The sequence below is a fragment of the Equus quagga genome, chromosome 8 (genome assembly GCF_021613505.1).
Source record: "Equus quagga isolate Etosha38 chromosome 8, UCLA_HA_Equagga_1.0, whole genome shotgun sequence".
Classification (NCBI taxonomy): Eukaryota; Metazoa; Chordata; class Mammalia; order Perissodactyla; family Equidae; genus Equus; species Equus quagga.
This window is the reverse complement of record NC_060274.1, coordinates 59,743,990-59,766,731: the sequence shown is the minus strand read 5'-3', so window position 1 is coordinate 59,766,731 and position 22,742 is coordinate 59,743,990. Positions and strand designations below refer to the sequence as shown.

At 36.3% G+C, this 22,742-nt stretch overlaps 1 protein-coding gene across 1 annotated transcript in view; it reads right to left on the bottom strand.

The window, feature by feature from the left end:
- Window positions 1–22,742, bottom strand: part of CDK14 (cyclin dependent kinase 14) — a 550,173-nt gene that overhangs the window by 217,376 nt on the left and 310,055 nt on the right. Inside the window, exon 9 of the mRNA XM_046669616.1 lies at window positions 11,679–11,799. Coding sequence (XP_046525572.1) covers window positions 11,679–11,799 — 121 coding nt within the window. The remainder of the gene's footprint in view (window positions 1–11,678; window positions 11,800–22,742) is intronic.

The following is a 22,742-nucleotide window of genomic DNA, read 5'->3' as shown; positions in this document are numbered from 1 at the left end:
GTATTTTTACCAAAATAAAATTTTTAAAAAAAGAAAAAGAAGAAATAGAGATGGCAAATTTGTTCTCATTCCTAGTGACACAAATGCTAACAAGGATAAAGATAAAACCTAAGCTGAGTCTTAAAAATTAAGGTTTGGGAAGAGAAAATAATAAAACTATCCTTAAAAACTGAAGTCCATCACCATTGCTAGTGTACTGAAAATAAGATGGTTGTCAATGTTTAAAAATGCTTCAAAGTTCAAAACAGACTCTTATAAATAATGAAGATCCCAGAGATAAAGTCTTAAAATAGCAGTCACAGGTCATACAGATAACTGAGAATATTCAGGCTAGGAATATCCAGAAATCAGTCAAAATTAATACAAAAATGCAAATAGAAAAGGCCCTTACTGAGGACTACTATAAGGAAAAAAATGTAAAACTCAAAATATTGCATGGAATAGCAAAGAAATATTATTTCTTGTACTATGGAATAATAAAAGAAGAGAGGGATCCCATTTCATCAGTCATTTAAAATGCTACCAGTGAAAGCACTTCTCCAAGGAACAGCCGGTGACCAGGCAGGGAAAGAAAAACAAATTAATAAGCCCTGCACATCTTTAATATCTCTTTCCAAGACAGCTGATGCAGAACAAGGAAGTCATAAGATTTCTCCGGGCAAATCTATTAAGCCCTCCTGCAATAATGTGGGCAAGCAGGAAAAAAATCCTCATGGATAATTAATCTTAAAGATCACAGCAAATGACACATTCAAGCAATCTTTTTAGGGGAACCATATCTGGCATATCATGAAGAGAAATCACTGCTAAAATTTTCATGTAAATTACTCTATCAGGAAAGTTCTGAACTTCAATTTACAGAGTGTTAAGTTGGTATATTTAGGTCCAGTCATCAAATGACAGAGCTGGACTTTGATGGACTATGGTTAAGAATGCTGGAACGGTCACTATTAAGATATATGACTGGATGGATGATATTTGACAGTAAAATATTTGACAACTATCTGATATCTTAGGTTATACGTGGAAAATCGAAAGGCAAAAATCTTTCCATTATAAATCCTCATTGTCTGTTTTTTTGTGAAGTCTGTGGGCTCCCTGGAATATTCTCAAAGACCTTCCTGGGAAGGTGGCTGTGCAGACTAGACATTGTACATAGACTACATTGTGAGAGACACCGCTGGAGCTGAGCAGTGCAGTAGTGCTAGTGGGAGATACTCGAAGGCAGGGACCAGGTCTGTTTCACTCTTTAACCTCTGGACATTCTCTAAGGTTTTGTTGAATGAATGAATGAACAAAGATACACATACTGTGTAAGGGAGATCTTTGTAGGAAGGAGGCTGCCCTTGGAATCTAGAGGTGTATTTTTTCTGTGCCACCACTAACCAGCTAGTATGGGGAACATAACCAAGCTCCTTCAGATTTGGAGGGTGGGGGAATAAAATGGCCCAAACAATAAAACAAAATTATGAATTGATGTCACTGGGCTGCTAAAATTCTGAAACAGTTTTTATATTAAACATGTTAGGATTAAATATGACAAACAGATGAAAATTTATATAGTTGATATAATAAAAGATTTTTAACTTGTTGAGTGTACATTAAGCTATGAATATACTCTGTTTTCAGAAGCAAACGCAGTAAAAGCTAGCAATCAAGGAAGAACCATTGAATTATCAATGAGAAAGAATATAAAAGTCTTGCCAAGCTTTATAGAAAATACAATTATGTAAAGGATCTCATTCTTGGAATCTACTGTCTCACATGGAAATACAGAGAACTATAAAATGCCAGAGCAGAAGATGAACAGCCCACACGTGTGTAGGAAAACAGGAAGCTGCACAGGTTCTGTCTTTAGTAATTACTAAGTGTCTGTCACAGACCATGATGAAGTTTTGTTTTATTTTTTAATGGAATTTAGCAGGCCCTTTCTTGGACACTGATAGGTTTTTTTGGTTGTTGTTAAGTTTGACTCTAATTCTTTTTCAGTTATTGTATTATTTCCTTTTTTCCCCCCTAATGACATCTTTTAACAATAGGAATTTAAGGACACCACATTTGAAGAGCAAAACTGAAAAAAAAAATCACACAAAAATCTAAGTTTATCAATTACACAATATAGTATCTAAAATCATGAAAGCTACTAGTGCATTTAAGTTATACTAATTCACATAACAGAATGCCAGTAAATGAAAATGTGATCCTTAATAAAAGTACACTTCAGATAACGTAGTCCTGAGGAATTAATTCACAAATGTCACGATAGCAAAGAAGTCCCCCCTTGCATCCTTCAGTGAACAGTATGAAGCAGACACTCAAATCCCTTTACTAATTATAATCAAACAATGATGTTTATACAAGCTCTTTAGTTTCTCTCCAATCACATTTCCATTCAATCGTATCTTTCCTGGCACGTAAGTTTTTACCTTCATTGGATTAGAATCTTTATAGTAACTAGAACATTCATTGAAAGAGTTTCACTAATTGTTTTTGCTTGTTTTAATAGCAAGCTTATGTTGGATTCACCCGTCATTGATCCAAAGGACTACTTTCTACATTCAATTTTTAAAATTAATGTAAAATTTTTATCTTTTTAAGAACTATCACATCAGATTCTATTCTCTTTCATCACTAGCTCATCAAAAAGCACATGCCTTCTTTTCAAGTTGTTTTCATAAATAAAATTGTCATTATTTTACTAACAGTTAAATGGTAAGGATTACAAATTTCTACCACATTAAGATGCTGGCAGTCAAGAGGCTCCTGCAGGCACTATGTTGTTTGATTGGTTCCCACTCATCAGCACCTGATATTCAAATCTGTGTCCAAGGAAATCACAAACTTCTAGAGGGCAAGGATCTTAGCAGTCAATCATCCATAGTTAAAGCCACAAATAATAAATTATCAACAAGAGTGGGGCTGGCCCCGTGGCCGAGCGGTTAAGTTCGCGCGCTCCGCTGCAGGCGGCCCAGTGTTTCGTTGGTTCGAATCCTGGGCGCGGACATGGCACTGCTCATCAGACCACGCTGAGGCAGCGTCCCACATGCCACAACTAGAAGAACCCACAACGAAGAATACACAACTATGTACCGGGGGGCTTTGGGGAGAAAAAGGAAAAAATAAAATCTTTAAAAAAAAAAAAAATTATCAACAAGAGTAGGACATGCAGTAAAATGTGCACAGACTCCCCCACCCTTCCCAAAGTGACCAAAGTGTAGTTAAGAAATAAAATTTTTTAAAAAGATAAAATAAAAAGATGAGGAGACACAAGTGGATGAGGGATAACCTTTTTACATAAGATGTGGATGAACATGTGGCAATCTAGACAGACCACAGGCAGTTACAACTTCAAGTTATAGTCAGAGTATTTACCTCAAACTCAGAAAAGGCTCAGGACTTGGAGACACAGGTTCTAGAAAGTATGAAGGTGAGTTTGACAACTGGAAATAGGGTGGAGGACTGAAAGTTTGTACAAAGCAACTGACTCCTAGTTCTTCTCTGACCATCTTCCACCCCAACCCCCAAGAGGACACTGTGTGTTTATTCTCTAGAGAAATTAAACCCAAAAGGACTCAAACTGAAGGAAAAAAATGAGAGCAGGGTGAGGCACAGAGCTGAAAAAAAGGAAAATTAAGTAAAAAATATGTTTCTTGGTCTGTGTGACCCTCAGCTCCCCTCTCTGACCCTGCTTTGAGGATGTCAGCTACAGGAATAGCCTCTGAGGAAGAACAAAGGACAGGCCTTCAGATACCAACATCTGAGAATCTCCCAATGAAAAGTCCAGCTTTTCGTCTGAACAATATATCATGAACTGATCAGTCACTTAGTGCCCCCAAAGCATATAGATTCGTAGTACCTCACTCATAAAAGTAAACAGACAGACAAGGATTCCTCCCACCCCCATACTTGAGGAAAGTGTCCAATAGAAACCAGAGAAAAATAAAGCAGAGGGTTATATACATGGTAACTGAAATTTTTTAAAAAGAATGGTAGGTTTGAATGATAAAAAAAAATTGTAAAATAACATAGAAAAAAGTTTTAAAAAGAGAGGATTAAGATAGGAGCTTCAATACCAAATTATTACAAATTTTCCAAACAGCAAAGACAGAGAAGATAGAAGGAAATAAATCATTTTTAAAAAAAAGAAATTCAAGAACCATTCTAAGAACTGAAACATATTTGTCTTTATAGGGAAAGGAACTTATCCAGCACCAGTAGAAAAAAACACAACCAAAGCCCATTATCATGAAATTTCCAAATACCAGGGAGAATGAGAAGCGCCTATTTTCTAGAGAGAAAGTATGACGGTCACACAAATAACTGTGAATCAGAATGGAATCAGACTTCTCAGCAACAACACTAGAAGCTCTAAAGAAATTAAGCAATGCGTTCAAAATTCTGAGGGGAAAAAAACCCCTAATTATATCCTCAGCCAAACTTAATCATGTGTGGGAATAGAATAGAGACAATTTTAGAAAACTAAGAATTTGAGAACAGTATCTCAAATGCATTCTTTCTTAGGATGTTAAAGGAAGAAGACACAGAATCTAGGAAATGGGGAATCTGTGATCAGTAAGGGTCCAAAAGGAAAATGATTCCAACCCAGAACAGACTTTAATGAAGTGACTACTTACAGAGGTGTAAGGGAACCAATCACATGTGTGGAAACACTGAGAATCTGGCAACAGCAGGAAGCCAATACCTGCCTTAGAACTAAAGGCCATTATTCCCCCTAGAATTAAAAAGGTCATGCATTATTGAAACCCACTGACAGCTAGAGCCATGGAAGAGAGGCTTCCCCACAGAAGCTGTTGTCAACCATATAGAAATATGGGCTAAAGCAGGGAAGAATATTCAATCTCTCTCTTCCCCCACTTGTGCATTGCCTGAACCCAACAGGAAACCAGTAGCCAAGGCAGCTTGGAGGATGTATTCCCTAGGGGTCAGCTATCCAGAACATAAGGCAGGGCAGAAGAGGGTGGAGAACAGATTTGGAGGGAAACAGAAAATAACCAGCTTAAGATCTACAACAACAGGAGATGGGCAAATTGAAGTCTCAAGGTGACAGATGTTCAGCTGTGCTAAGGCAAAAAATCAGAGAACTGAGAGATGAAAGTTTCAAAGAAAAGGTTGAGGGAGGGAGATATCAATATTGACAGATTTGCTGATATGTTTGAGCATTCAGAAAATATTTCTTTTTTACGTAATTGACAAGTCATTTACACCTATACATAATTAACAATAGGCACAAAGACAATTGAACTAATAAAAACCACAGACAATTATAAAGTCCAGGAAAAGCAAAAGGTTATACAAAAAAGGATACATAATCATGAATACCACTTAACCATGAATAATATTTACATATTAATATTTCAAAATGTGATGTAGATTCTACACTGCAGAATGAGGTGAAGGTGGAGCTGGGGAAAGTTGATGGAAGAAAGTTAAATCCTCATCTACCATAATACCTACTTAGTAGATAAACGTCTAAAATAATAAATCAATAAATAGAAACAGAAACAATCACTTAAGACATATGGAAGTAGATACTAAAAGGGTTGAAAGTAGTTGCTTTTTCTGGGAAATAGGATTAGAGGGTGAGTTTGGGCAAGGCAGGAGGTTACTATTTTTGCTATTATTACTGTTGTGGCAGCTATTACTTATTGGTTATACCTGAAATAGGTTTTATTAACATTGTTTTCTGATTTGGAAAATGAAGATGAGGATAGTTAAGGAATTTGGTCAACCAAGGTCACAGAGGTAAGGAGTGTCAGAGACAGAACCTAATTTAGGCTTTCATTGTGTTTGCTATTACAACATTGCTAATTGCCTGATCAGAGAATTGACTTCTACATAAATAAATACATGACTTAAAACAAAAGGCACTAGTATGCATCCAATGTTCTCCAAACTACGAGCACTAATTTATATGTTTCCAAATTAAACACACATTCACACACTCACACTCATACACACACACAAAAGTAAGACAAGAACATCTTGCTACAAATTTCTTTCAAATTCTCTAGACATAGAGGTATGTTGATCTCCCTAAAACCAAAATATAGCAGCTTCCATTTCTTTGATACATCCTATAGCACCCTTGGATACTATACTCCAATAGAAATGTAATATATTTAGCTTGGCTGATTGATACACTAAGAGCTGATAAGAATACCATTCTCAACATTTGTGAAGTCTCATGTTTCTTAAAGAATTTCACATTTAACCATCTCTTGCTATTCTCACAAACCAGTGAGGCAGCTGAGTATACCAAGGGCTATCGTAATATCATGAAACTTAGTCGCTGTGACTGGCTATATAAAAATCCTCCAAAAACCAGTATGTGGGCAGCCAATTACTTTGCCAACTTTCATAAGAAATAAGGGAATATTTATCTGTTTTTAAAACATTTAGTAGTGAAGACTACATACAATGCTTCATTTTATATATTATTATTCAGCTAATTTATCACTAATAAATAACCAAACACATCCATTGAAAACACACATACCTGCTTTCTCTCATAAACATACATTGATAAGTAAAATGGAATGTAAAAATGATAACCATGTTAAGCTGTTGACAGAAGAACAGAACTAGTTCCCTTCAGCACTCCAAAGCCACCACTAAATTCAGGAGTTTGGCAGCCACTCTATAATGCCATAATAATCTAATTACAGAGTTGTGCTTTTGGAGATAATTCGTTATTAAGCAATGCAACAGAAGTTTTCTGTAAGGAATTAGAGTTTGTAGCCAGCAATGCTTAGGTGTGAATTAAGAACTCAGACGCATTGTCTCTTCTGACTACTAATATTTAGCAAACTAGTGCTCTAGTGCTTTATGAGAAAGATGACCACGCCACAGTTAAATCCCTGTTTTATGCCTATTGTCCTGGCAGAATTACTATTAACTCTCCAAGGTATTCCTGGTGTGGATACTATACTAAATGGTCATCTTAATTTTAAGGGACTTAGTAGTGGGAGTGGGCTCAGAAACCACGGCTGCCACCACGAGCTCAGCTTTCAATCACCTAGAAGCTCTTCTGATTGCCCCGTGATCTTTCGTTACGTTCCATTGCATTGTCAGTGACTACACCAGCAAGTCACTTTGACCACCTTTTATTTGAGCAGCTCTTAAAGAGTTGTTACTTTTGACAGTGCCTAACTGAATCCCCCTTGGTCTTATGACCCAATTAATTAGAAACTATGTAAATAGTGTTGACAGATAGATGACATTATGTAGCTGATCAATTCAAATTCTCATTCTTGCTAGCATTCTTTTTTAAATAGACTCATTCATTTTAGCAGAAATGATAAATGAGTAATGGTTAGGAGTTGGAAAAATACATGCCAGCATAGATACTGGTTCCATGAAAATGTATTCAATCCAATGACTCATGTCTTAAGTTTATTCTGAAGAAAGTTCTCCCTGAATAAAACTATATAATACAGAATCCTGATGTGAGGGGAGAAAGCAGTCCACAAGGCTGCTGAATGAGAGTGAAAGCCACCCACTTTATCAGAAGTAGGCAAAGGATCCAACATGGCTCAGAGCATAACCCCAATTACAAAACAGGAATTTTCTGTATTTGTGTTTTAGAATCACTTTACCAGTAAAATAAAAACTAATTCCTTTTAAATCATCTTAAGAGATTATGTAATATGCTGTAAAGAGAAAAAAGCTTTCGAATGTAGGTTAGCCCTGAGTTGGAATGTTGCCTCCATTTACTAACTGTGTGACCTTTACCATCCTATTGAGTCTCTCTGGGTTTTGATTTCTTCCACTGTATCACGGTATAGTAGGTAAGGAGCTGAAACGCAGAAGAGGGCTTAGAATGCAGCTTGTGTTCAATAAATGTATTTACTATTGTTACTATTACTATTACTTAAGACTCAGTTGTTATTATTACTATTACTCAAGTACTCAAAACAGGACCTCATATAGAACAAATTTATTTTCAGGGTGGGGGCTATAGTAGAATTCGTTTATGATTCTCTCTTTTAAAACACTGGTAAACAAACCTGAGTCCTAGGAAACCTTACTTTATTACATAAATAATCTTGGTTCAAGAGAGATCATTAAGGATGATGGCAGAACTCTGTATATTGCCAATATGTATGGTGATTAGGCTATTTAATAAAAAGCAATGCTAAATGGCCTTATAATTCTCAATAAATAGGCAATTTCTTTTCTGATATATGCAAAATCAATTTTGATGCAGACATTTTCCTATATATCAAGACTGATATGGAAATTTTTTCTAACCACCCAGCTGCTACAATGCTAAATAAATTAATTTTAATCTTAAATCAGAGATGTAATAGAGAAAAGAGTGATTTAATATGCAATCTCATTACATTTGACAGGCTTATTTATAAATGATTTGCCCCACATTTTGACAAGCATAGTTAATATGTTAATTAGCTTTTAAAAAGATGATGAAAGGAAGAGACTGACATGCTATCACTCCTCACACACCATGTTGGGGAGCACTGTAATTGATACCACAAGGTAAGCGCCCCCCAAAAGTACCATGACGAGGGAATTGTTTACTAGCTACAGATAATTTATGGTAAAAATTAATCCCTTAAAATAATCCCAAGTAACCTTTTGCTTTAGAAAACAAATGCCACTCTAAACATATTTAGGAGCTTCTGTAAAGGAACATAAAGCTTATCTAGAGCAGTGACCTCGGCAGCTAGATCAGAACTCCCTGACAAGAGAGGAACCACACAGATAAGCTGCTTTTCACATCTGCACTTCTCTTAATGTGGTTTTCAGTACTTGGTAAACCCTTTTTGGTTTAGAAGCTTAAAGGTGATTTCTTATGCTTTTGACTTTCAAAGAGTTACAAAATCCAAGAATTAAGAGAAGTCATAACGAAAGAATGTCCAGTTTGATTCCTCTGCTTAAATCCTCCTTCACAGAGGGTCTCGAGACAGAGGTATCAAAAACTCTCTGTCTTGATGAGTTCTCATTCGCACAGTATATTCACACGTTGCCACAGTGCTGGAGACCTGGAGCAGTAAATTATAACACGGTGAGCACTGATTTCCATCACTTGCTGCCAATGTTAATGCATGTGCTGTCTTCATTAATATTTTTATTGCCTGTGGCTATTTAAACAGAAAACTGGAAAATGTAACACTGTGTAGGATCATTAGTTTTTAGTTACTACCCTACTGCCCCAGGATGGTAAATGAACTGTAAAAATAGCCCGAAACCACTGCCACCTGCCTCCCTGCTATTGTCCATGGGTTAATATTTGTACTTCTCTTTGGTGCAGCTGAGCCATGACTCAATTATAGTCCTAAATCTAGGTCTTTGAACACCCAGCATCAATGTCATTGATTATGCAAAAATCAGTGCCCTGTGAACTTCTCTGTAACTGGAAAAATACATACGTTTTACCTGACTTAAAGGATAATAACAAAATGGCTTTTAGAAGGTGGCTTGGAATGAAATCAGATGCAGAATGACAGGCATAGCACAGACATAATTCAGATTTTAGGGCTTAGAAATAAAGAGCCAACAAGCATGGGGAACTGCTTACACATAACACATTTACTACTTGTTTTTGGCAATGAATAATCTTGGCACGCAGAGAAAAGGGCATTTGGGGTCTACTATTTTGTATCAGTTTTCCTCCCTCCCACTTAAATAACAGTCTTCTTATGCTTCATTACGTCTCTGTTTAAAGCAAAAGCGACCAAGCTTTCTTCCTTAAGAGAATGAACACACATGCACACACACGTGAAAGAAAAGAGGAGAGTGGGGAGGCACAGACTGGAAATCAAATACTGCACACCAGAAACAGACACGTCAGCAAGTCACAATCCATGTGGTTCTTTGTACTTTAAAGAGCACTCTAAAGATTTGGGAAAAATTAGCCACTAGTGTATAAAAAACAGCTTCTCTCAATTATGAGGGGAGAGTCTTAACTGAACTGCCAAGCACCCAGACAAAACTGGCTCCAAGCCACAAATACTTCCAAACTATGATCTATTAGCAAAGTCCTTAACTGACCTCACTGAAAGACAACCTAGAATTTCCACACTCAAAAGACACAGAACACTCCATAACTCAAAAATATTAAGAAATGATTCTTTGCATAGCCAACTCTCAACTGTAAGGCAGGAAGGAGGAAGTGAATGAGAAAGTTAGTAACTGATATCCTGATGCATTCATTGACCTTTATTTCCAAACTTTTCTGTCATTACAACCCATGATCAAAATATCTGTTTTGCCCAAGCCCCTGCCTAGCCTTGGGGAAAAAAATCTAATTGTGTAAAACAATAGTCCAAACAAAGTCAGGAAGTGTGATGAAAAAACGGATTAGCTCAGCTCTTCAATGATAGACAGGCATCTTTATTCTCAGTGTTTTGGAACTGCATTACGATGGTATTAGATTCATTCTAAGGCATTGCAAAATTTATGACAATAGATCTTAGGCTGTTTGATGACCCAGATCCTTTCATAGCTCTATTGAAAGCTATAGATTTACACTCCATAAAAATAAATATATCCACGTGTACACAAAATGTTGCATATATTTTCAGTGGTTTCACAGATTCTGAAACCTCATTCCTGGGGCTGCTGTTGGAACCTAAATTAAGAAAATCTACACTGTGCTCTACATCACAAGGAACTTGGTTTCTCACCATAGAACGCTTGGACTAAAAACATCAGGGAAGAAGCCAGGCCTCATTGCAGCCTAATTTACTAAAAGCCAAGATTACCGAGGGTAGCGCAGTGAAGTACGTACCCAGCAGTAAGATAAACAACAAACTCTGAAGCTTTATTAAGGTCACAAACATTATCATATTATGAACATGTAGCTGAATTCTGTATAATCATTCATAGGAGACAATTCCTGCATAAAATGGCCATGTGCTGCAGGAATTGTTTCACTTTGACCACAATTGTGAGTCTAGAAAAGGGTTTTTCTATTAATAAAGGACACTTGCAACAGTCACTAGTAAGCCTTTCCTGAGTGCTAAAAATAAGATTATTCCCTTATTTGATCATTTGATTTAGATCACCCTGGAATGGGAACTCATTGTAGTTTATCATTAATAATAATTACGCATTAAACCTCACAAGTTATTCGCCCTCCAACATAGATTTTTAAGTTTTGCTAAATCATTGTGTGAAACTAAGACTCTATTGAAATTAAACTTATAGTGAAGTTTTTTTAAGTAACTGATTTACTTCATTTTAAATAACTGGTACCAACAGTTTTCAGGAGTATACTGCACCAAATTTACTGCCTAACAGTTGCACCAAAATTTTCAGAGCACTTATCCTAGCTTTGTTGTAAATTTAAACATGCTCCTATTACTTCCAACCCATACTGCTGTTTGGAGATAGATACTTTGTTATAAAACAAAGCCACAAATTAAGATCCTTAGGGACAAAAATCACTGTACCAACAGTTTGAAAAATGTCTCTGCCCTTGTCCATCAAGAACCATTACCAGACACCATCTGCAAGGGAGTCTCTGATTAGGGAACATTCCCAATCAAGTTTTAAAAGATCCAGCCGTATTGCCACACACAGGCAAACACTCTGGCATCATTAATCTTCATTCCAACTGTTAGGATGTTTGTCTAGGCTTGACCTAGACCAAGCACTACAGATAGATTAGCTAGAATAAAGCTTCCATTTCTCACCACATGTCAAGGCAGGTGGAATATTCTGTCGAGCCCAGGAGGACATCTGGAGGTCTATACCACAAGGTAACCACTTCATTGGAGTACGTGTGGCTAGGGACGGATTTTGCTCTTGCAAGACCTGTGGATTACATGAAACATAAAGAAGTTTAATGGGCATTAAAAGAACAAGGGAATTTAAATTTGAATGTTCCCAGTTTTAAAAGGTCAAACGTGATATTGTAATACAGAATCACAAATGCTATGTCAAGGATACTAGAAAGGCTAGGGAAAGCATGTTAAGGTCTACATGTTTCAAATACATGCTAATAACCAACAAATCATTTTTATTTCCTCATAAAGCACCATGAATCTAATAAAATCCCAGGAGAGTAAACAAATGATTCATAAACTATTAGATATTGCACAGAAGCTTAGAAATCTCCTAGACTTTACAAAGAATGTTTCACAGAACTCTAGTACTGAAAGTTATGTAAGTTATTTAACATGTTATGAGCAAGGGTTCCAAGGTCAAATAACTTTGAGAAAAGATCACTTAAGAGTTAAACAATTTTCCATACTATGAGACTTCTCAGTGCCCTTAATTTTTCTAATGTATATTGTGAATCTGAAAGGAGAGTATGACACTTTTCTCAAAGAGTTGTTCCAAACTTTCTTTTGGTTTCAGTGTTCTATCAAACACTCACTAGGAAATCTTTATTCAGGAAGCTCATTTAAAAATCACCTAAATAAATAATTATGAAGGAATTGTTAAATATATCTGGTACATAGAGATGATGAGATTGTATATAATAAAATGTTTTCTAAGAATTTTTAAAAACTGGGAAGATGGTCAAAATAATATGTTAAGTGATAAATCATGTGCAGCTGGACTTCACAACCAGAAATACTTATGCAGAGAAAAAAGAAGGGCAGAAAATATATTTGTATGTCTATAGTGGTCAGCTCTGGAATATGGGATTATCATGTTTTTTTACTTAATAAATTTTTCTGAGTTTTTTCCAAGTTTTCTACAATGAATAAATAATTCTTTGAAAAATCACAAAATCTATAGATTTTATTTGTTTTTTTAAAGATTGGCACCTGAGCTAACAATGGTTGCCAATCTTTTTTTTTTCCCCTGCTTTTTCTTCCCAAATCCCCTCAGTACATAGTTGTATATTCTTAGTTATGGGTCCTTCTAGTTGTGGCATGTGGGACGCCGCCTCAATGTGGCCTGATGAGCAATGCCATGTCCGCACCCAGGATCCAAACCAGCGAAACCCTGGGCCGCCCAAGCAGAGTGTACGAACTTAACCACTCAGCCACTGGGCCAGCCCCTAGATGTTACTTTTTTAAAAGAAAAAAAACCCTGTGTGATAGCTTTCCATCTGGGTATGTTCATTAATGGCAAGTGTAAAGTATTATTTATCACTGTGAAGCTCAAAGCACATAGAACATTTTTACAGTGAACCTACCATAACATATTCATTTTAATGTTCTGATTATTTAGATTTTTATGTAGTCCTTATGAACATGACTTTTTCTCTGTTTATTAAATACTTGGCATTCCCTTTATTGTATTATATGTAAATGTTAAAATCAGTAGGACAGCTGATGAGACAAAGAATTTTTAATTAATTCAACTATGGTTACAGTAACAATTTTTTTCTACAAAGCAGTTTTTATAATAATACAATGGCATATCATAAACTGGTTAATAAGTATTCCATATTAAAATGTATAGTTTATACACATATAACATACATACATAAAAATGGTTCCCAACTTTTCTGCACATGAATAGAATATTTTTGATAATGGATCTCCATAATAACCTCTACTTCTTTTCTCTCTAAGGTTTTATCCTACCTCAATTCAGGCAAAATTGAACAGACAGGAGAGTCAGGATGGTAATATGTTTCCAGAATTAAGTAATCCCATCAAAAGGTTTAGTTCTTCAAATGGCTATGCTTCTACACAGAGAGCAAAGAGCTAAGCACAAGTCCTGAAATAGGTTCTGACTCGTTCCATATGGTGTTGTCAAGTCAAATAGGATGCCAAAAACACTCAGGCTGGATTCTCTTGGTTTTTCCGAGGCCCTGTTGACAGAAAGCTAGGCCAGAGGGATAAGACAATGAAAACTCTGAGATTTTCTTTGACAGCTCAGACGACCAGACTGGTTATAAAATATTGTGATATTTTCAGTTTAAAGGGAGAACAAGACCTCAAAATAACCCAGAAAGAATACAAATTTAAATAATTACATGTGATTTCAAGTCAATTATGTTCACTCTGAATATAAGTTTGTAAAACTGGTTAAATATTTCTGGAAAATATAAATAAAGAAAAGCTCTTTGTCTACGTTATTTTCCCTCCTTCCCACATGTTTAAAGGACTGCTCAAACTCTGTTCACGTGGGCCGCATATCTTCCCAAATCAACAGTGAAAATGAGTTTTCAATGTGTTAAGACAGTTTCTTAAAATGGTTTGCATGTAAATGTGTCATATTGAAGAATGTTATATTTTTAAGATACATTCTTCTGTGTCACTTGAGAAAAATTCTTCCATCATTTCACTTTAACATAGTCAATTAAAAGAGTTTCTTGTGGAAAATGTCCTGTATATGGATAAACAAAAGGTTTTCACCCTAAAAATATTTCTGTTCAGTTAAAAAGATAAATAAATCTCAAAACTTTTCAGAGAGGGAGCAAATTATGAAAACAATGAATTGGAAAAAAAAAGTACACCTTGAAGTAGGAATATATAACTACAATTTTAATAAATATCTTTGGTAAAGATATTGCTGTGCATTTATACAGTTATGCATCAAAACACGCTTACTCATGCAAAATTTATTAAACTGCATCCTCCAGCTGAAAGAAAACTGTAGGACAGGATTAATTAGCACAGCATGTGTGAAAGCGTTCTTTCTCTGTTCCCTGTCAGTTGCTATGGTTACACTACAGGAAGAGGGCTATGCTACCTTTTAAAAAAAGATGAAGATCATAGGTTATTATCAAAACTTCTTATATTAATGTTTAGTTTCGATTAAAAGTCAAAAGCAAAGTGAAACGCTAACCAGATGAGTACAGGTTATCTGCACGCTGCAGCTTTGGCTGAGGGTGTGCATATGAAAGGCTGCATGTTCCTATGGGCACCTAAAGTGGTTTGCATGACAATCCAGAGTATCCAACTTTCAGATGTTACTATTTCTAACTAATGAAAGACCTTAGAGTAGAGTAAAAAAAATCCTGCTATTCAAGCTCTGTTGCTAATTATTCAAAGTTGGGCAACCTGAATGCTAGCTAGCATAGCAAAATCTTAGATTTCCAGAAGAGTTAAGAAGCTATATAGTTAACCTGTTACCCAATGAAAGAATTCCTTTTCATAACTGCAAGATGGTTACCCAACACCTGCTGCTATTCTGAGTCTGGCTTTTCCCCTCTGGCAGGAACACAGAATAAATCATGTGACAGTGCTTCCAACATTTGCCCTAAGCAGGCCAGTCGGTCAGCATCAACCAATGGAGTCTCTTCAGGCCTTGTCTTAATAGCTCTCTCAGCTGCAGTGGACACTGTTGACAATTCCTCTTCTTTTAAATTTACTCCCTTGACTTTTCTGATGTAAAAGAATTAACAGGAATGACTTGGTCTCTTTCTGGGATCTTCCCCTATCTGTCCTTTAACCGCTGGTGTTTTCTAGGGTCATATATTCAAACCAGTGCTGTCTCAAATGTATACACTCTGTAGGTAACTGTGGCTAATGCCATGTTTTAACTGTCATCCATAGGTGATTTCTCACAAGATTTTCTGTCCAGCTCATACTTGTCTGTGGGCTTCAGATCTGGGTCCAACCAATTCCTCACTAGACATCAGTATGAGGATGTGCTATAAGCACTCAACACAACCCCAGCCACAAGTCTCTAGAGCCATCTGTATCCTTAATACAGGGAATATGCCATGAGTCCAGGAGCAAATGCATTTTACTAGTAAACTGTTTCAGGTTCCAAAAACAGTAAAAGTTCTTTTAGCTGTAGAGATATACAGTAGATTTTATATTCCACGCACATCTAATTATTCCTTCAAATTCCAATGCATCCTTTTTGCAAATGGTAAAATTGGTTGGGGACTTGAGTAATCTCTCTAAGTCTATGGAGAAAATTGCTGAACCTTGGATAGAGGTTCAGGAATGATAATTCCCACGTCTCTGTCTTCACTAAGGAATTGAGAAAGATCTGGCCACATTGACTTGTTTCTTTCTAATTAAGTGGAATAATGGCGAGAGCTAGATGAACTTGTAAAAGTCAGCTAAAACACAATATAAAGGAGTATCTTTCACTGCTTGTATTTCCAGAGGATGTGTCACTGTTTTGTGCTTGTCACTGGTTTCGATTTTACATTAGAACAACTCCCACACCTTTGTCTCAACATACCTGTTGAGAGAAGTTTGGCCCCCAAACTAAACAATCAGAAAAAGAATGTCTCCTCTTAATCACAAAATCAATATTTTTAGGAGAGGCACTCCTTTCTTCACAACTTTATTCCAAACAGACATGAAACACTTGGGTAATATTGTACCATCTGGCAATTAGGCTGGAAAAGGAAATATTTCTCTATTCCATGAGCCAATCCATGGAGTAAGGGCAGAGGAAGGCTTTTATATTTCTTTCCTATTCCACAGTCCTGGGAACTGACTATGAATGTCTTTTTTCATATAAATTTTTAATGGAGTCCTCTCACTCCTAGAGGATTTATATTAAGTATCCTATGATATGCTAAAGCTGTTTGAAATTCTTTATTGCTGGTTTTAAAGTGTATCAATAAACAACCATCAAACAAAACAAAACAAAAAGTATTTTCTTCTGGTGTTCTCCAGAATTCTGGCCTTTAACCTCTTCCCTCTGCACTTGACAAGTTTAGTTTTCCCTGGATGATCTCATTTACTTGTATGGCTCCATTTACTATATATGTTGTTGATTCCAAATGCAAATTTCTAGCATCAATCTTCCCCTAAAACTTTAGATTTCTATATAAAAAATATCCACTTATATCTTCTATAGGTATCTCAATCTTAAACATTTCTCCTTTCCCCAATTTTCCAATCAGTACTAGCTCCTCCAGAATTCTATAACACACTACCAGACATCACCCTCCATCCATTCACCAAAGCTGGAAGTCTTGTTTCATTCTAGGCTCCTTTCACTTACAAAACTATAAAATTTAATTTCTCTCTTTTCTCCCTCCTCCTTAGATCCTCTTCCTCATCTCTTGCTGGATCGTTACACTAGCCTCAAGCCTGCCCATGGCAAAGAGTTATCAATTTCAAAATACATTCTAGGCAATAAGTGATCTACATTTATTGAAGTTAAGTTAATTGAAAATTAAAGTTTAATTGGAATACTCTTCAATGTGAATAATTATAAAATACTTAAAGACCCAATCTTCCCCTAGAAATTGAACATCTTCCAATTCCCTTGTTCTATATTTGCCTTGGTAGGAAGGGGGAGATGAGGGCATTTGGGAGACAAGTCTATGCTTTTTTATACATTTAATATCACATAGTGTCGTTTAAAGTAGAAAATAAGTTTTGAGATTATAATTATAATATTCTTTTCTTTCCCTTGAATGAAACATCTTTTTGTTTCTGTCCAGATTTCTACTTTAATAGAAGCTACTCTTCACAGGATACCAAAATTCTTTAAAAATGTTTTGATTGGCATTTGTCAGAGTCTTTCAACTGAATAAGATTAATCTTTGAAAATAAATTCTAATAAAATGAAATTAAATCCAGAAGACATTTAAACATGTTAAGACAATATTTTATTTTGCTCTGATTTTATTTATCTTTGAATCTTTAAAGTTAATAAATCATGCCTAACTTCTGTCTCTCCTAAAGGGCACAGATTTTATATATCTTTCATTTTAAATAACACAAATGATCAAAACATTTTAATATAGACACTGTAAACAAGAAAGGAAATATTCAAATAATTAAATTTCATATATAGGAAGATTTTTCTCTTTTGTATAGAAGATAAAGACAATATACTTCTCTGGGAAATACAGCCTAAATAAACTTAATACACACAGTGGTAAAACCAATTAGTCAGAATTCTTTGGCTGACTACCATATAAGAAACATGCTTTTGTTGTCAGAGCGTTAGGCTGCATATTGGAATACTTGTGATATGAAAAAATAAATGCCTGACAGTGGTTCTCACACTAACTAGTTAGTTGTGTCTCTGATTAAGTCACTTAAACCCTCTTGCTTTGATTCTGCTATGTGTAAACAAGGGTGCTGAGATCAGAGTCAGCAAACGACGGCCATACCACGAGCCGGCTACCTCTCTTTGTAAATAAATTTTGCTGGAGCACAGCTACACGTATTGCCTATAACTGCTTTTGTGCTAAACAGCAGAGTAGTTGACAGAGAGAGGATGGCCCCTAATGATGACCCATACAATATTCAGTATCTGGCCATTCAAGAAAAAGTTTACTGCCTCCTAAGCCAGACTGAGGAAACTTTAAGGTCCATCGAAGGACTAAAATTCAATGAGCCCAAGAAAATATTACTAAAATCCTTGCTCATTAAATGTATGAAGATCATATTTGCTCAAGTTCTTAAAAAGCCCTTTAAGTAAGTAATTCCACCTCAGTGATCCCATCGTATCACATATGCATTAGCAGAGAATGCAAAATCATTTTCAATAAAAGTAGACGTGAATATATCATCATTTTCATAGTTCACTGGCTTACATTTCGTTTTCTAGTTTCTGCTTCTCAGTTAATGAAACTCATAGTTATTATTCCAATGCTAGATGACAACATAATATAGAAAATGAATTCCATAACTTGACTAAATTGGAAATTTTGATGAATTTTCATACCATTCTGACTTGTTTCCAATTTTTACAAATTAAAGGTAAAAATACTAAATTCATGATAAGAATCTAAGTTTTAAATCAAGATATAATACTCAAAACTTTTAGGTCATTTGTTTATAACTATGTACTAATATATACCCAAAACATTATATGAGTATGCACTTGTATGTGTGAAACAGAGATTATTTATTGAACAATCACAGCCATAATTAGGTCAAATAAGGTAAGAATAATTATGATACTAAGCCACAGGTATGCTTTGAACTTGACTGAAAAAAGCCAATCTATAAAGATGAAGTTATCATACATACACAATATTCGAAATGACAACATATGGTCTCTTTATTAATCTTTTAGTTTTCAAGAGAAATAAGAAATTAGAGTGAGTGTTCCTCTGGGAGGTTTATGAGAATTTCCAGTTCCTTCCTCAACCACCTAAACTTTTTTTAAAAGGAGGAGACAATATCCCTACCAAGTTTTAATCATAGATAATAGTAAAACATGAAAATTGGCGGATATACTAGTGCTTATAATACAGAGGCAAAACTGATGAGAATTTACTGAACAGTTACAATCTCTTAGGTACTCTAAGGGCTTAAATGCATCACAGCATTTAATCATTACAACAACCTAGAATATAGTATGATTACTAGTATCCCAATTTAACAGCAAAGAAACTAATTTACCCCATGTTACACAGTAATAAGTGGCTGTGCTGGATTTGAATGCAGGCAGTGGCATCGCCTCCCTAGGAAGATTGGGACCCTGAGAACAAACGTGGAATAGACTGAGTGGGTCCAAAGTCCAGAATGGTGACAGGTCAGTCTGTTGAGTGAGAGAGTGGGACGGGGTGAGGACAGAAAGGCAGGAGAGACAGGAAAGAGAAGTGATGAGCAAACTGAAGCCAGTTTTACTGGTCAGCGGTTCCAAAAATATGAGCAAACTTGAGAGAATGACTGATGTTGTCTAGAGTGCCCTTGTAGAACAATCAGGCAAAAAGCCCTCAAAGAAAAGAGAAATTTGATAAAGAAGCACCTCAGGAACCATCAAGCCAGCGTCTGGCTGCTGAAATGAGAACCATTCTTATCTGCTGCTCTGTTTGTTTGTTTTAAAGTGGAAATTGGCAGAAGGCAGCAGCCCCAGAAATGGAGCAGTCAGCTAGAAGGCTGTGACAACTTGGAGAGTAACAGCTAGAATTCGAATTAGGGGTTTGGGAGGGAGGTCTATTTATCTTACAGGACCCTAGGCATTTTTTTTCCAGAAACCCCAAACCTGGGTGCAGTTAAAGCTGATCTCAAGGATATGTAATAACACCTAAAGAAAAAGCTCTCTGAGATGCCCTTAGTGAAGGGAATTTTCAAATGTTCCATGAGATGAAAATAGGCACTTTCAAACTTAAACTAAAAGGTTTTTATGTTTTTATAACAGTAAATGCTCAACTGAATCAGTTCAAATTAATGAGGCAATTATTGAGCCAATTCAAGGAAAAAAGCTTTCAGTCATATTGAATTATTATAATATTTTCTTATTTTATGGTTGCTGTCCAACTTTTCTGAATTATTTTTGCCTATGCTTTTACAGTGTTTCTTTTCTCTTATTATACTATTTGAGCATAGGCCAAGTTATATTTTGGGGTCTTAACACTGTACTCAGTATAGGATTCCAGATATTATAACTGGAACAAAATGTCACTAAAAGACATGCATATATTTATTTTGATGATTTTAAAACATGTTTTGTGATACCTGGTGACAATCTTGGTTGTCCTGAAATTGGAGTCGAGTATCACTGATGTAGTAAATAAATAAAATATATCAACTTCAAATCTTCGAAAAGAGCTATATTGTGCATCTGGACAGTATTTTCAAAGATACATGAATTCCATGAAATAAATACATATCACAATCACTGCAGAGATGAGTCACAAAGCTTTCATGCTGGCAAGGATCTAGGACAATCTGTATTTTCTATAATATTATCATTTCTTTTTAAATAAGAAAGAAATCAAGTCCATAGTTTTGTCCATTCTGCCTCAAATTCATTCCCTTCTTTCTGTCCTCACCGCTGCTGTCACTTTAGGCCCTCAAACTTATTCTTCTGGGTCTTGCACCTTAGTAAGATCTCCTAACTGGTCTTTCAGCTGCCATGTTTGCCCCTCTTATTTCTCTTCCACAGTCTGAGGAAGACAGAGGTCCGCGTAGTGTGTAAGAGCGTCCTCTGCGGGGTCAGGTGGGACCACCATTTACAAGTTGTGTGATTTGAGGCAAGTGATTTTGCCCAGCTGAGTTTCAGTGGCTTCATCTGTGAAATGCACGTAGTAACTCTGCTGGATATTCTCTCTTTACCCCTCCTGATGCTTTCTTGACTCTTCCTCCTCTCATTCTACGCTCCCCAGAGGTTGACCTTAATTGACCTGTAATTACAGGATCCTTGGCCCCTGGCTTCCAGTTGGATTTGTCTAATGGGAGGCACACTATCAAAGATCAGTGGGAAAGAGAAAAGTGAGGTCAGTGTATTTGTTCCCCTGGTTCCTTCTCAGTTGGACAGGGTAATGGCAGTGGCTAAATCCTCTCTGGGAAGGCTCCAGCTCTTGCTCTGTGGGTTCCAGAATCAATTTCTCTCTTAATCCTGCAGTTGGGGAGTGGTAAAAGCTCCCCACTATTGCTAGCCTAGAGAAGTTTCACATCTATAGCCCTGCCCACAGTTTCATAAATAGTCCCTTCACCAAACTCTCCTCAATCACCCCATTTGAGTTGCCCTTTGTTTCCTTCTAGGATCCCTGATATAATAACCACACATGCCTCATAGGATATCTGTGCGAATTAAATGAGAAATGAACGGAAATTGAGTAACAGTGCATTTGATCTACAGTATCACTCACTATATATTGGCTATTATCATTAACTAAAACAATATCTGATCAGGTCACTCCTCTGCTAAAGAGGTTAACGGATCCTCCGGGCTTTATGCTGCAAGTCCAAACCCCAAGGAATTAAAGCTTCTGCTATTGTTTCAGCCCTGTTTTTTCCAACTTGTTTTCAGCCAACTGTTAGCAGTCTATCAAATTACCTGTAATTATCTACTCTCACGTCAGTTTCTTGGCACATGGTCTCATATCCTGGAATGCCTCATCCAGCTGATGAACTCTTACATGTCAGTCAAAACTATACTCAGGTCAAGTCCTCCAGAAGCTTCCCTGACTTGTCCTCTCCTCCTTGGTCCAGGTAATGAGCCTTCCTCTGTTCTCCAATTCACTGCAGCCTCAAGCTTGCATGGACATCCCAAGTCATTCATTTAAATGTCAGCCCCTAACTGCCCCTCCACAAGACTACAGATTCTCTGAAAGTAGTGTCACCAGCTAATTTCCCCAAAGAACTCAAGGAAGGTTTCAGAAGCATTGAACGTTTCTCCAAATTTTTTTGTTGTTGTTTATATGATGTACATCACGTGTCAGCCATGCTTTGGTGGCAACCCACATATAAAGTGGGGGAAGACCGGCAACAGATATTGGCTCAGGGCTAATCTTCCTCAGCAAAAAAAAAAAGAGAGAGAGAGATGCAATCACCAACCACCCTGAACCAGACCAAGCCCCACTGCAGGAGCAGCGCTTACACAGATGAGTGAACTGAGCCTGTGCAAGCAAATACCCACCTCTTCCTTTGGAATATTCATTTCCCATCCTAAATAAAAGGCTCTTGATGTCCCAGCTCCTGGACAGCCATGACTTTGGAAATGCTTCCATGTGGTCTCCTATTTGCTGCAAATAAGCTCTACTTTGTGGGACAACTACTCCTGGTGGAGAGTCTGATTTTTAACTCATAAAGGTTCATGACCCCCTTCCCTCCTTTTTTTTGACAAGAAGTAAACCCAAATCATACATAAAATATTGTAATCCCTTTATGATGCTCACATATATGCTAAATAAAAATACAAAAATATATCATAACATAAGGCTATTAATATATGAGCTACTGGTTTGTAATAATATAAGTGACGGACCTATTTACCTAAAAAATTCCATGATTTCTCAAACTTTATCTAATATGACATTTAAAATTTACATATATAAAACCTCAAGAATTAATTAATCTCTCCTGCAAATATTTATGTTACATCTTGTTCTACATTCAGCTCACATGGCAGTAGGCATAAAAAACTGTTTTATTCATCTTTTTACCTCTACATTTATCTCTGCAGCT